Genomic DNA, 16142 nt, shown 5'->3' with positions numbered 1-16142 from the left:
AGTTTTCTTTCACAGGGTTGAGAATTGAGAGTGGGAAGCGAGAAAGAGAGGAATTAGGGTTAGGGTTTTTGATGCGATGGCATGAAATTCCCGATCTGTATCATCCAGGGATCTCGATCTCTTGATCCATGGAGGGCTTGAGGAGGATCCTTCCTCCCGGCTTTCGATTCCATCCGACGGAGGAAGAGCTCGTTTGCTGCTACCTCAGGAGCAAGGTGTGCAGCCCCTCCAAGCCCTCCTCTTCGCGATTGCTTCTGGAATTGATTAGGGAGGTTGATGTCTATGGCTTCGATCCCGCCGACCTGCCTGGTATGGCCGGCCTCGCAGCCGGGAACGACCAGTGGTTCTTTTTCACGGCCAGGGGGAGGAAGGACGTGGACAGAGGGCGGAGGAGCCGGGGGACGGAGAGCGGAGTGTGGAGGATCTTCGGCAGGGATATGCCTGTTGTTTCGAAGAGGGAAGGGGTCGTGGGAATGAAGCGGACGCTGTGTTTTCACCGGGGGAGGCCGCCGTGTTGCGAGGACACCGAGTGGATGATGAATGAGTACGCGCTTTTCAATGGTGGCGGTCGGTCTCAGGCGAATAAGGTTGGGGTTTACTGTGTTTCGTTGCGTTGAAGCTGTTTATTTGTGGATGAAGACGTTTTTGTTGTTTTTAGGGGTTTGGGAGATGTGCTAGTTGAGTCATCTTTGATTGGCTGGTTTTGGTTAATGATATATGTATTGTGCTTGGTTAAGGTGCTTTCTTTCTTTTGTCTTTCTTTTCGTGGTTGATATGGTTAAAATTCTGTTTTGGTTTTCCCTTGCTGTTTCTGTTTGTTGATTTTATTCAGAAAAGTAATAGGTTGTACCACTATTTAGAAATTGAAATTTGAAAATATTACAAGGGCGATGGTAGTGTCTCTTTTTTCATTATGTTTGCACTCTGCATATCACTGAGAAGCAAATTTTGTGGATGTTTGATGTCATATTGGTGTCCGTCCATTTCCTGGTTAAAGTAGCTGTATAGACATTGCGTAAACTAAGACTTACATTGTTCTTTATCTCTTTAAATTGTTTTGGGGTGTATAGCAATCAGAGAACGTCCCTTCAAGCCAATAACCTTTTATAGATTAAGAGTACATATGTGGAACTTTTTTGAGGCAGGCTGTCTTAACGACAACAACTACAACAACAAGAATTACTGTTACTAGTTTGCATAAAGTGACTAGGATTTTAACATATAAAACTGTGACATGATCTTAATTTTTTTGCCTAGTTATAACATATCTCATTCACAGTCTAAATATTAATAGGTAAAAAAATTACAAGTTATGCTTATGTAAATTTCTTGTAATTCATTGTAATTATGAAACTCTTTGGATTTGTGTGCAACATGTTTCTCCAGTGGTCGATTTTATTGAAATATCAGACCAATAATTTCTTTTTTTCTTAAAGTGACCAAGTTATGTAACTAATGAGAAGTACATTCATTGTATTGCCAGCTGAAGACGTTGCAAGTTCTATCATGGCATAGACAGCTTATAGATCAGGTAGCATGGCATGGAGGGTGATGTAGGTTTCTGTTACGGACAACCCAAGGGTCCGACCCGACCCAGAGGCGTCCTCCTGGAACCTATCCACGTGGTTCCAGAAAATCCGCCCAGCCTTGAGTCCCTTCCAGACTGGGACTGTGAGAAGGAAGGTGACTCACCCAACCTAGAGTCCCTTCTAGGCTGGGACTGTGGGAAAGCGGGAGAGCAGGCCTCCCAAGATAGAACTCTGAAGGACGTCCAGCTTAGAGTCCCATCTAGGCTAGGACGGCCTTTGTATTTTTACCCTGTTTGCCCTTTTGTATTCTATAAATAGGTGTATTGCTTAAGTCTTTTGGCATTGACTCTAAGCTTCATTTTTTGTTTGCTTCTTGATTCACTAAGGGAAAGTATTTCTCCGTCGCGTCGCCTCCTCTTCCATGTTCATTATCGACACGAAGGGAACACCTTTTCTCCCTCCCTTGCCGTCAACCCCTCATCCACCACGCGCATCCTTGTGCAGCCGTTTAGGAGCGACGTCTCTCTCTCTCTCTCCCAATGTTGCACACCCTTCATTCATGTGTTGTGTGCCTCTCTCTTGAGTTGTGCCTCACACCCAGCTTGCAGAATCCACAGGACTCACCTCCGTGAGTTTGGGTCCTGACAGTGGTATCAGAGCGGTGTTCTCGGGAGCCACACCGATCAGCTGTCCCTTCTTTAGACAACGCAGCAAGGGCCCAAGCCCTTCATGGTTTCCGTTCAGGTTTGAATCGACATTTTTCTTATTTTTTGGGTTGTATTTAATTCAGTAGTATCCGATTTGATTTTTTTGTAACTTAGATCAGACCCAACGCTGATCTAACCCAAATCCGGAGGATTCAGTGTGACCCTCGACCTCCAAGTCGATTCCTCTTTGAGCAAAGAGCTGGACGACAATCCCCGACGACTTTATAGATGTGTGGCCGAATTGTTCCTAGCCCGCACTGAGCCTAGATTTGTATTCTAGTGCAACCAAGACACTTTTGCGAGGGTATGACCAACCCAATTGTTCGACAGTTGCTCTAGGACGTTTCTTCCTTGTGTGCAGGAGCTTTGTGCCTACCCGGTTGCATGTGCACTCGGTGCTATCAGTGTTGTTTACCGTACCTCTACCCCTGCACGGTTTCATTGTTTGTCTATCCCCCTAGGTTTTGTTCCAACGACCAAGTCAGCGCCCGTTAGTTTTGTCTCTCCAGTGAGGGCCCAAGCCCTTCTTGAAGCTATTTTCATAAACCGTTTTTTGTCCTGGACCCGTTCGTAATCCTGGAGACCCGAGACATGATGCAAGCACATTAGATGATAGGGAAGTTATGTACAAAGCTTCAGGCTCGTAATGACCAAGTGGATATGCGAATCACCCACTTGATGCAGGACCTTGTTGGGCTTCACGAGGAAGTGAGTGTACTCAACGAGAAAGCGGATGAACAATTTCAGTGAGTCCTCATGATTTTGGAAACTATCCAAGATCGTAGGAGGGACTATCGTTCTCCAGTTCGACTCAGAGAATCCAGTTCGGGCGGCCAAGGCTCGGGTTCCACCAACGGGCCCTACCAGGCTCTCCAACCTCGATTGGAGTTCTCCAAATTTACCCTAGCAGACCCCATGAGTTGGTTGTTTCTAGTGAAGCAGTACCTTAGGATCACAAAGACCCCTGATGAGGACTGGGTTGCCTTCGCCTCGATCCATATGGAGGCCATCTGATGGTATCATTGGTTGAAAACCCAATTGGAAACGCCTTCGTGGGAGGCCATTTTGAGAACTCTGGTAATATGTTTCAATTCGTCTGCCTATGTCAATCACCATGTCACGTTGTTAAAGATCTGTCAGCAGGGTAGCATCATCAACTACCAGGTAGAGTTTGAGAGGTTGAGTAACATCGTCACTCGATGGTCCCAGGAATCATTGATTGAGATATTTATTGTGGGTCTCAAGTCAGATATGCAGATTGAGGTTCAAGCCTGAAGACCCATATCCCTGTTGCAGTATTTTGAATTGGCATGCATGGCCAAGAAGAAACTCTCTAGGATGAGCTCACATTGGATCTATACCCGTGGGACATCCAATAAGATTCGTGCCCCTAGTGAATTCGATTCTCAACAGATCTTCGTCTTGTCTCGTCTCTTGCATGAGTCTGTTCCTAAACTGGCTACTGATTGGGACACATCAACTTTCGTAATCGGGGTGAATGTTGCAATCATGCCTCAACGTTCAGGTGAAGCGGCTCTCTCGTGAGCACATGGAGGTGCGCTGCAAGAAAGGCCTATGTTATCACTGTTACGAGATATGGACAAGGGACCATAAGTGGAAGGTCCTGAATTTGTACCTATGTAATGGTGAGGTCGAGGATGGAGCTCCCAGTGATGTTGAGTTGCTTGACTCGGGAGAAGACATTCTAGAGGAGGTTTCAAAAATCTCATACCATGCACCAGCCGGTGTTGTGGTACATCAGACTATGAGGGCGCCAGGTAGAATAAGCCAATTGTCTATTTTTGTGCTGATAGACACTTGTTTCACACAATTTTGTGTGTGTCCCTATAACCAAAAGTGTTAAGTGTGCGACTATACCCAAACATCCCTTCAAGGTGGTGGTTGGGGACGATAGTAAACTCAGATGCATCGCCCTTTGCCCTGGAGTTCAGTTGGAGATCCAAGGAACGATCCTGACCATGAACATTTACGTCCTGCCATCAAGGGTGCATAAGTGGTACTAGGGATGTAGTGGCTCCAGTCCTTGGATTCTATCTAGTGGAGCTTCAAGGTCATGGTCATGGAGTTTGAGAATGATAGACATCGGGTGGAGATACGAACTCCTCCCTGATCACCTTCCTCTATGGCTGAGTCCAAACAACTTGCCAGGGTGGTTCGAGAGGGTGTCACATAGGTTCCTTATTATGGAGGTAGAGGGGGTACCCACGACCCTAGATGCGACCTGCATTGATTTGGAGAACTTACTCCACGAGTTTAGCACAGTGTTTGGCGAGCCTAAAGGCCTTTCGCCCTCTTTGTCTCATGACCATGTGATCCCTATTGAGCTTGGGACCAAGCTGGCTAATATAGAACCCTACCAATATGCACATGCTAAAAAAGTGGATATTGAGCGATTGGTGAAAGAGATGCTTGCATATGGGATTATATAGGCCAACAATAGTGTGTACTCTTCTTCAGTTCTGTTGGTGAAGGACGGATCTTGGCGGTTTTGTATCGATTATCGAGCCCTTAATTAGATTACGGTCTGTCACATGGGTGTGGGTGCGACACAGGTGCTGCGCAATTTCAAAAAAATTGGACACGGGGACTCAACTATATATATATATAACAATAATTCTAGTAAACAATTAAAATTAAGGTAAACACATCTATGGGCCATGGTTAAAGGGAAAAAAACTTGAAACTATGACCTTGTGAAATGGTTCATAATCTGTACTGGTTCAATTTTTGAAATGACCCCTCTACTATAGCATTCACATCTTTGTGATTTGTTCAGTTTTGACATTCAAATGTTTAAACTTTTTATGTTAACAGTTGCACAAACTGTTCTATGCAGTCTGTGACTGTGCACAGTCACAGACTGTGCAATGCAGTGTCTGTGTAGTTGCAGTTGCATAGTCTGTGACTGTGTAACTGTATTGCACAGTCTTGTTATATATTTAAAAAAATGATATATAAAAAATGTTTTTTTTTGTTTTTTGTCCTAAAAATGAACATTTTTGGACTCAGTCAAAGTTGATCGAGTTCAAAATATGGACGGACTCGGCCTCAGGACTCGTTGACCACATTCGACTCGACGTTGATCGAGTCCAGGTCGAGTCCGAAGCCGCACCCGTGTCGGGGCGTGTCGACTCGGGTGCGGCGCCTCCCTAGCCGAGTCCGTGTGACATAGATTACGGTTAAGGACAACTACCCGATCTCGGTGATCAATGAGTTGCTAGACGAACTTCACAAGGCACACTACTTTTTGAAGCTGGATCTCAGATGTAGCTACTACCAGATCCTCATGGCCCTGGAGGATGTTCTAAAGACTACGTTCTAGACGCATGACGACCACTACGAGTTTCTGGTGATGCCTTTTGGTCTCACCAACACTCCAACAATGTTTCAAGGCCTTATGTATGACATTTTTTGGCCTTACCTTCGACGATTCATATTGGTCTTCTTCGACGACATCTTGATCTATATGCGCCATCTGCGGATTGCCCTGGAGACCCTCGTTGAGTATTGATTGTATGCTAAGTGGACTAAATGTTGTTTTGGTCAGGCGCGTGTCCACTACTTAGGACACGTTATCTCAGATTAGGGTATGAAGATCGACCTCGAGAAAGTCGAGGCGATGTAGAGCTGGTCAGTACTCCAGTCTCTCAAGGGACTGTGGGGATTCCTTGGCTTTATCAGATTCTACGCAAGTTCGTTCACGGGTATGCTCAGATCGCCCATCCCACTGAAGAATGGTGCCTTTGGCTGAAGCCCTGAGGTTACCACGACCTTCGACTCCCTAAAGGAAGCCATGACTCGTGAGCTCATGTTTGCCCTATCGGATTTCACGCAGACCTTCGTGGTTGAGACCGACACGTTCGAGCTAGGGGTAGGGGTTGTGCTCACGTAGGAAAAGCACCCCTTAGCCTATTTCAGCAGGGTCATTGTAGGGAAAGCAAGATGTGTCCACGTACAAGAAGGAATTTGTGACCATCATCCTCGTCGTGGATAAATGGCGATCGTGCTTGATTGGCCGATATTTTGTGGTCAGGACAAACCATCAACGAGTGAGCACACCCACCCAACAAAAGTGGATCTTGAATCTCTTCGAGTATGACTTTGAGATCCAATACCGCAAGGGCGCTAGCAACCAGTTGGCAGACACCCTCTCACGGTGGGGACACGAGGACAGATTGACGTGCCTTCGTATGCCCGCAATCACGTTCTTGTTCTTGGACGACCTCCAACGATAATATGTGTTGCATGACTTCCTCTCCTTGGTCTGAGCGCAGATTCAAAGAGGGGAGGCTCTCGGGTTTGAAATTTGGGAGAATTTGTTGATGCATCATGGGTAGATAGTGGTCATTCTTGGATCCCTCCTCATGGACCAGTACCACGCCACTACAACATGACATGTGGGAGTCCATTTTACTTACCAGAGATTGAGCAGAGAGATTGCATGAAAGGGGATGAAGAAGCAGGTTTGATCGGTCGTAGGGATTGTGACGTATGCAAGAGGGTCAAGTATGAGGCAACCTCTCCTGCAGGGTTGTTACAACCCTTACCTGTATCAGACCGTGTTTGGGAGGGCATATCGATGGACTTTATCGACGAGCTATGTAACACAAACTCTTCTAACAGGGCATCGCACCCGCGTCGCACCCGCATCCATACGGGTGCAACACTTGAACACGACGTCCTTTGTGTCAAGTGAAGTCAACCACATTGAGGTCCATTTTTGTCCAAAAGTAGATTCGGTTAACCCTAACCTTGTCTAGTTATATGTATATTATGTATATAAATATATAAATACACACACATACACCAAGTGTTAACTTAAAACAGTTAAAAATTATATATATACCCTCCCTGCACCCTCGCACCCATGATTTTTTAAAGTGCCGAATCGCCGCACCCGCACCCGCACCTATGTAACATAGTCGACGGATTTCCCTCCATACAGGGGAAGTTCAGTGTCATGGTGGTGGTAGACCATCTATCCTAGTATAGTCACTTTCTTAGTCGCGGCTCACCCGTACAATAGCAAGTACATCGTCGGGTTGTTTTTACGCAAGGTGTTTTGCCTGCACGGGATGCCTTGTACCTTCGTCAGCGATAGGGACTACTTTTTTGGTGGAGTTCTTTCGGTTGTAGGAGACAAAGCCGGCCATGAATACTACTTATTATCCCTTGACGGACGGCCAGACCGAGGTGCTGAATCGGTGCTTACAAAACTATCTTTCATGCCTTCGTGGGTGACAGACCCAAGGCATGGGTGAGACTCCTCCCATGGGTCAAGTGGTCCTATAACATGTCCTACCACTCCACCATACACGCGACCCCGTTTCATGTTGTGTATGGGTAGTCTCCTCTGACTATAGCCGAGTATGTGGGTAGAGTTGCACCAACAATCGCAATAGAAGCATCCTTATTGGAGAGAGAACACCTCCTGTGTGGTTACTACAATGGAACATGGTTGTAGCTCAGGAGAGGATAAAGTGTGTGTACGACCAAAAGCATTACCTGTGACAGTTCTATGTGGGTGACCTTGTGCTCCACAAATTACCATCTCACCGACAAAGCACGGTTCGTCGAGTACATCAGCACAAGTTGGCACCCAACTTTTATGGGTCTTTTCTCATCTTGGAGAAGCTTAGGTCAGTGGCTTATCAAATTCTCTCTCGATACATTCCTCAAAAAATCCGATTCGTGATGATTCTTCCCCCAACTAACGAAGAGATCTTGGTGGAATTGCTACACATGAAATTGAGCACAATTTTGCAAAGAAATATCCCACTTGTTTCTCGAGAAGAGATGGGAATCACTTAGACCTTCCCCAGGAGCCCAGGTGCACCCTGTGTTCAATATTTCAATCTTTAAACCTTTATAGAGGGGTGCTACCAAAGGGGCGCCCGACCCTGCTCGATTTGGGAGATACTTCGCTGCAGCCCTATAGGGTACTTAGGAAAAAAATTGAGAAAGGATGGTCGCGTGGTCACGGAGGTGTTGGTTAAGTGGACCGAAAGCGGGGTAGGCGAGGCGACCTAGGAAGAGGAGTGGCTAATAGCACAGTATCCAGAATTTTCTCCTTGAGGACAAGGTGAGTTTGAGAGGAGTGGATTGTTACAGACTACCCCAGAGTCTGACTAGACCTAAAGGCGTCTTCTAGGAACCGATCCACGTGGTACCAAAAAACCCGCCTAACTTGGAGTCCCTTCCAGGTTGGGACCAGAAAGATAGAGAGAAGGCCTCCTAAGATAGGACTTTGGAGGACGTCCAACCTAGAGTCTCTTCTAGGTTGGGGCGCTTATATTTTTACCCTGTTTGCCTTTTTGTATTTTATAAATGGGCATATAGCTTAAATCTTTTGGCATTGAAGTTTATTTAGAGATTTCTCTAAGCTTTGTTTTTTGTTTGCGTTTTTATTCACTGAGGGAAAGTATTCCTCCCTTGCCTCCTTTTTCACATTCATTGTCGACTCAGAGGGAATGCCTTTTCTCCCTCTCTTGTCGTCCACCCCGCATCCACCACACACATCCTTGTGCAACCGTCAAGGAGTGATCTCTCTCTCTCTCTCAACGTTGCACGTCGTTCCTTCACATGGTGCATGCCTCTCTCTTGAGTCGTGCCCAGAGTTACCGGAAGCGCCCCTATAGTAGGGGAAGCGTGCTTCCCCAATATGCATTTCAAAGGCATGAAACGTCAAGCTTCCGAAATGCGTAGGGAAGCATTCCCTTTTTTGGGAAGCACGCTTCCCTTTTATGGGAAGCACGTTTCCCCCACGCTTCCCTCTTTTTTTTATTTTATTTTTTATTTTTTATTTGTTTTTTCTTCTTTTTTTGCTTCCCCCTCGCTTCCTAGGTCGCTTCCGAGACGGTTCGTGACTCGCTTCTAAGTAGTCCCACGCTTCCCGCTTCCTAAATTTTTGAAAGTGCCTCACTTTCCGCTGCCGCTTCCCGCTCCCGCTTCCTCGACTGACAACCATGGTCGTGCCTCATGCCTAGCTCACCGAAATCCATTGGACCGCCTTCCCTGAGTTTGGGTCCCGACAATTTCACTTAGAGTTCATCAATAAGAACTCAAAGGCAGACTAATCTATTTCTTATGCACTATTTGGTGATGGATTAACACAATGGTGGAGTTGGGATCCTAAACTAGGGTAGGCACAAATACAAAGTGAAAAAGAGAAAATAATTACTAATAATATGTTTCAAAAAACCAAAACAAACCCCTATTTTATATAAATATCATAAATGATTCATTTATGCTAGTTGCTAGAAAAAACCCTAATTTCTAACTGAAATCAAATCACACAATATTCATGGATTTATATCTAATGGTAATTAGGAAAAAACACAAAAATCTTAAAACTCTAAACTAAACATTTATGTCATTAAAAAAACCCTAATCCCTGCAAACATTATAAATTATGCATTTATGATTGATTAATATAAAACCCTTAACATTCTAACCAAAATCAAATCACATATTCATGCCTAATGGTAATTACACACACACCTTAAAACTATAAACTAAACATTTTCGTTATTCTAAAAAAACCAAATAAAAACCTTAAATCCTAACAATCATTACATTATAGATATGCTAATTGAAAAAAAACCCTAATTAGATATCTATGCCATTTGAAAAACCAAAATAAAAAACATAAATCCTAACAAAAATCAAAGATTTAGGAGTTTGATAACCAAAATCAAACATTTAATAATGGAATCACGCTTAATGATAATTAAAAAGTAAATAGCAGACAAAAAAACCCAAAACCTTCATTATATATTCATGTTATTTGAAAAATCCAAATCAATGCCCAAAATCCTAATAGAAATCACATATTTTATGCTAATTAAAAAAGAACAAATAAAACCCCTAATATTCTAACAAAACATAAATCACTTGTAAAAGACATAAATCCTAACAAAAATCAAAGACTTAGGGGATTGATTACCAAAATCAAGCATGTAATAATGGAATCACACTTAATGATAATTAAAAAGAAAAGAGCAGACAAAAAACCCTAAAACCTTCATTATATATTCATGTTATTTGAAAAATCCAAATCAATACCCAAAATCCTAAAAGAAATCACATATTTATGCTAATTAAAAAAACAAATAAAACCCCTAATATTCTAACAAAAAGATCAGTCATTCATTATTCATGCCTAATGCTAATTAAAAATTAACACACACAAAACCCTAAAACCCTAATTAAACCTTCATGCTATTTTAGAAAACAACTAAATAAAAAGCCTAAACCCTAATAATACATTATGCTAATTGAAAAAAAATTTAAAACTAAATGAAAACCCTATTTCCTACAAATATCATAAATTATGCATTTATGTTAATTGATAAAGAAAGCCTAATATTCTAACTAAAATCATTTTCATTATTCATGAATTCATGCCTAATAGTAATTAAAAAAAACACAAAAAAACCTAAAACCATATCTCAACATTTATGTCATTAAAGAAAACAAATCAAATTCCTAAATCCTAACAAACATCACTCATAGACATACTAATTAAAAAATAAATAAAACCCCTAAAATTCTAACTAAAATCAAGCGTGAATTTATGGAATCATGTTTAATGTTGATGAGGAAAAAACACAAAAAATACCTAATTAAATATTCATGTCTTTTAAAAAATTAAAATAAAAAAACTTAAATCCTAATATAAAATCAAAGATTTAGGGGTTTGATAAGTGATAACTAAAATCAAACATTCATTAATAGAATCATGCTTAATGGTAATTCAAAAGAAAAAGAACGCACAATAAAACCCTAAATCCTAATTTAACCTATGTGACACGGACTCTTCTAACAGGGCACCCCACCCGTGTTGCACCCGCACCCAGGCGGGTGTGACACTTGGACGCAGTTTCCTTTGTGTTAGGTGAAGTCAACCACACCGAGGTCCTTTTCTATCCAAAAGTAGATTCAGTGTACCTTAATCAAGTCCATTTTTTATCTATATTATATATTTAAATACATAAATGCACACAAATACACATAGTGTTAACTTAAAACTGTTAAAAATTATATATATATATATATATATATATATATATATATATATATATATATATATATATATATATATATATATATATATATATTCCCCGCACCCAAGTCTTTTTAAAGTGCTGCATCACCGCATCCGCACCCGCGCCCGCACCCTCACCCGCACCTATGTGACATAGAATTTAACATTCACATTATTTGCAAAAATCCAAATCAATACCCTAAATTCTAAATGCTAATTAAAATTCCCTTAATATTCTAATGAAAATCAAGCATTCATTACATGCCTAATGTTAATTAAAAAACACAAAAACCCTAAACCCTAAACATTCATGCTATTTAAAAAATAAACTAAATCAATAACCTAAATCCTAAGGAACATCATGCATTATGCTTATTGCAATATATATATATATATATATATATATATATATATATATATATATATATATATATATATATATATATATATAACCCCTAAAATGAAAACCTATGTCACAGGGATTCGGCCGGCAGGGTGCCGCACCCGACGCGATGTGACATGACTCGGGTGTGGCACCCGGTTCAGTCAAGCCGACCCTGGGTGCGGTCAACGTACCCAGGGTCATAAATGTCCAAATCTGTACTTTAAAAAAAGTTACTGTTAAAAATTAGTGTTACTGCTGTTAACTGTTAAAATATATATATACCCTCCCGCACCCTATATATATATATATATACCCTCCCGCACCCAAATTTTTTTAAAGTACCGCACCCGCACTCGCACCTATGTGACATAGATCAAAACTTATCAATCACTCATTTGTGATTTGAAAAAAAAAAGACAAAAAGACGAAGAAGAGAAACCCAATGGCCGGCCACCAGGGGTGTATTTGTGCATGTAAAAGAGGAAGGAAGAGGCTGCCGGAGGTCCACTGCAGCCCGTCGGTAGCGTTGAACGACAGATGGGCCATATATTTTAACAGATATATAGATAGAGAGGGGCCTGTCGACCTGTGGTGGCTGTGGGGTCGCGGGGAGGGCCAGACTGCGAAAGAGGGCCAGAGAGAGAGAGAGCACAGTTTGGGTATGGGGGGAGCCCAAAGGTCGTGGCTCCCTTTGGGTCAGGGCATCGGGCATGAGTGCCCACACTGGGTCAGGGTGGGCACTGCCCACATACTCTGTGGATCAATACCTGCCACTGAATAAACATCCATCCAAGCCATGAAGGTTTGAAGAATATCATGTCAGCTTATGGGTATTCATAGTTTCTTCATGTATAGTTAACCAGAATTATGATGATCCAGGAGACTTAGTCAAAGGTGCAGAAACTATTACATATGCTTGGAATGGAATATTTTCTTAAATAGTACTATTTTTTCCATTTTTTTTTACTCTGGAAATCTTCCTTCACAATATCAAGAGTTTCTAGGATTTGTCTGCCAGCTTCACGGAAAATTCTTTTGTGGTAATATGTTCACCTTCAATGTCAGACCCCATATTCGTGAACTTTGTAGGGGCATCAACTTCTAAGTACATGTAAATGTGCTGATTAAACTGTAAGTAGGCAATATTACCATATAATTACCGTGAGGTGTACTTTGAAGCACAATTATAGTAGCATTCTTTGTGAACATTTTTTATTTGTGTTTTGGACATGTATTTATATCTGTCAAGATCTTATGTGCATCAGTTGAAATATTTTGATGTAGAGTCAGAACATGTTCTTGTTATTCGCTGGAAGTTGTATCAAACATTGATTTTATGTAACCATGATGATTTTATGAGGTAGCACTAATCTATATAATTAAGTCAATGTCATTGTTTATGTTAGAGCTAATGCTTTATAGTTTATACTTGTGGAAACATGCACCCAAATTGCAGATTGTTGTTGTATTAGTTGAACTTTGTATAAGAACAATTATTTAATATCTCAAATATGATCTGAATTAGTTAAAATTTAGTGAAGCTCATCTCATCTCATCAATATGGACAGTTTTAGTAGTATACGTTTACATTGAAAGACTATATTTTTTCTGATAAATTTATAGCTCATTAATTTTTTATCCTGTGTATGAATCTGTGTGTATGCATGTGCCTGAGCGGGCGGTGCATGTGTGCTTATGTCCTTGCTAAGAGTATGAATCAGTTGCATTTTTTTATAACATTTGCTAAAATATTGCAATAAAAAATATATATAAATAATTTGGTGGTCTACATATTTTTGGTTCGTTAACTCAACTATGGATCCAAGACACATTCAATTTTGTGGGATGCTAGAGTGAAGGGGAAGATTGATAAAACCATGAGATATTGCAGATATTGCCCATGGGAGACATGGATTTGTATGCAGAACCTGCATCTTATCTTCTGATGATGACTGGACAACAATGTAATCACTATCATTCTGCACCCGTTTCTCAAAATTATATTGTCATATCTTGCTTACTGTGGTTAATTTAATATTTTCTGTTTTTTTTTAATCTTTCTAAAAGTTCTTCCTCGAGTACCAACTCTGGGATGTCATGTGCTCAATGTGTCCATGTTGGCAGAACTGGCTAGGCTTCCTGGATGTCTGGTAAGATGCAGCAGCATTTAAACTATCCTTATTTGATAATAGTTCCACACTCCCACTGGTGTAAAAACTTCTCTACTGGTCAACTGGATGTTGTGACCTGATGATTTGTTATTGGTTGTCGATCTGGTTCTAGTTCAAAGTAGAAACTCCTAACACACTAGTGCCTGTGCCTTGTTAATTGTCACTAACCAACATTTCATCAAGTCAGCTTTTACTATTTTCATCAGGGGATGAATAATTTCTAGATTCACATTTTCTTTTTCACTATCCAAGAGACGCTTTCCAGCTTGTTCTTTGTTTGTGATCTTTATGTTAACGTTTCTAATTTTTGTTCTTCTGGAGCTGCCAATCACACAATGCTTCCTTCTCAGATTTTTCTTTATTACAAAATTTCAGGATTCTTTTGCTATCTGCCGAGTGTACCTAAAACCCCATGTTGGAAGACAGAGACTGGAAAATGATGGACAGTCTGGTGCCAAAAATGATCTTGCTGGAACATGCAGCTCCTGTTATGATGTCACTACTGAACAGGATGATGAAACTGCAGTCTCTTCTATTGGGGAAATTGATGTTCAAGAAGAGACGGTTTCAGAGGATGATGAACTCCAGAAGTTTCTGATGGAAATGTTAGATAAAGAAGATGAGTTGGAACGTCTTGTTCTACAGCCCTCAGATGTATCTTTGCATCATGAAACGGTAAAAGCACTCTCTTCTCTCTTGCAGTTAGCTGTTGATACCGGAGATCAAGGCTTTAGCACTCTTGATCATGCAAGTGATGAACTGCCACCTGCAATTCTAGAGGGGGACTTCATAGAATTAAATGATTTGGTTCCTCCAATCTCAGAGCCTACCTCTCCTCAGTGAAGTGCTCCAACAAGAAGGTGCATGGACAATCGGTGACTTTGATGTGTGATACTGAGATTTGAAGGGGGCCTTATGCTCAGGATAAAAATTAGCGGAATGGAAGATCAAACAAAAAATAGGAAGACAAATAAAACTGCTGGTGATCTTTTTGCGGCAAATTCAAGATCACAATCTTTTTAGGTTGGCTTTGAACTTTTGATGCATGCGATTTGATGGCAGCCTTGTGCTTAAGATAAAAGTGAACGTAAAATCAATGATGGAGAGGACAAAATAAAAAGTGTTGTTGATAAGATGTTGACATCGTCCACGGTTGCAGTTTCAGTTTGCAGAGGTAATTCACAGAACTAGAAGTCACGGCCGATCATGCTTTTCTTTTCCCATTGTATTTACAACTTTCACAATCATGCGGCATCTGAAGCAGACGGTTCCTCTTCTCCTTGTCTTACACTTCGTTTCCTACAGGCTCTCTCTCCCCCCTGCAGCTACGGAGATCAAGCCCGGTTGCAAAGGAAATGTCTGACAAGGCAGTACCAGATTCCATATGTTTTCATTGCTTGTTTCGGTCTGATATGATGCTAAGTCGATCGCTTTGATCGGCCAGAAATTTCTTGGAAACTTTGTTACTTCATGATTGTCGTGTTCAATGCTCGGGAATATTGGCTTATCGTTTCCTTGTTTGTTTTCTGCCACTTTTATTTTTTTTACTTCTCAGCCTTTACCTAATCTATTGTATATACAACAAGTAATTCTCCACTGTTTATTATGAACAAAGCTTCCTTGCATATGATAAACGATTTGGTCTGCTGAATCTTCATAAGAAAAAAAAATCTTATGTTGTGACTGTTGTGTTTCAGATGATGCTTAACGTGGCACAGAACCTGTGGGTCAATCCCCTTTTTTATTTTTTTTCAGATTATTTTTTTCACTTCCACCTTTAATTCTATAGGCATGAGTAAATGTTTGGCCTTCAACTGAAGGGAGATCCTTAATCTGCTTCTCTTTTCTCCTTAACCATCTTCAAATACCGACTACATGCCAGATATGAAAAGTAACTGACCACAGACAAGAGCATGCCGGAAAACATAATGAAAAAAAAAACGCGGAAATGAGATAATTTTTATAAAATACTTTTTTTGCGTTTAGAAGTATTCTTACACGGTCAACTCAAGAAAATACAGCTATTTGTTTACTGGTTGATCGACTAACCATCCAAGGTTCTTGTATTTTTTTATTTTCTTGTGCGGATGTTGGAAGATAAGTTGGTTATTTACATCCTTTGTTGGCACTGGTCTTTCGCTTTTTGTTTCCAACTGATCGAAAAAGAAGCCCCAAAGGGGTTTGGCGTAGTGAGATAGGACTTAGGCCGCTAGGCAGGGTGTCATCCTTTGCACAAGCTGAAGCTTAGCCACTCTCTTGGGGCAAGGGGTAAGCTCACGAAGT

At 41.2% G+C, this 16142-nt stretch overlaps 1 protein-coding gene across 2 annotated transcripts; it reads left to right on the top strand.

Annotated features, from left to right (window-relative positions):
* Positions 1 to 15534, top strand: LOC149838549 (NAC domain-containing protein 71-like). 2 transcript variants are annotated; one of them, XR_016431973.1, is made up of 3 exons: positions 7 to 587; positions 14235 to 15033; positions 15165 to 15534. XR_016431973.1 is itself a non-coding variant. In XM_090006660.1 (2 exons), exons 1-2 carry the CDS (start codon positions 129 to 131, stop codon positions 14700 to 14702), a joined length of 927 nt encoding a protein of 308 aa, XP_089862786.1. In that variant the 5' UTR covers positions 1 to 128; the 3' UTR covers positions 14703 to 15534. The 2 variants fall into 2 exon arrangements, 1 of the variants encoding a protein (XP_089862786.1); XM_090006660.1 differs by having other exon boundaries at positions 1 to 587; positions 14235 to 15534.
* Positions 15535 to 16142: the final 608 nt, after the last annotated feature.

This window comes from Nuphar pumila, chromosome 5 (assembly GCF_984573655.1).
Source record: "Nuphar pumila chromosome 5, dmNupPumi1.hap1.1, whole genome shotgun sequence".
Classification (NCBI taxonomy): domain Eukaryota; kingdom Viridiplantae; phylum Streptophyta; class Magnoliopsida; order Nymphaeales; family Nymphaeaceae; genus Nuphar; species Nuphar pumila.
Note: the sequence above shows the minus strand (reverse complement) of the source record. Positions and strands in the feature narration are given on the sequence as shown.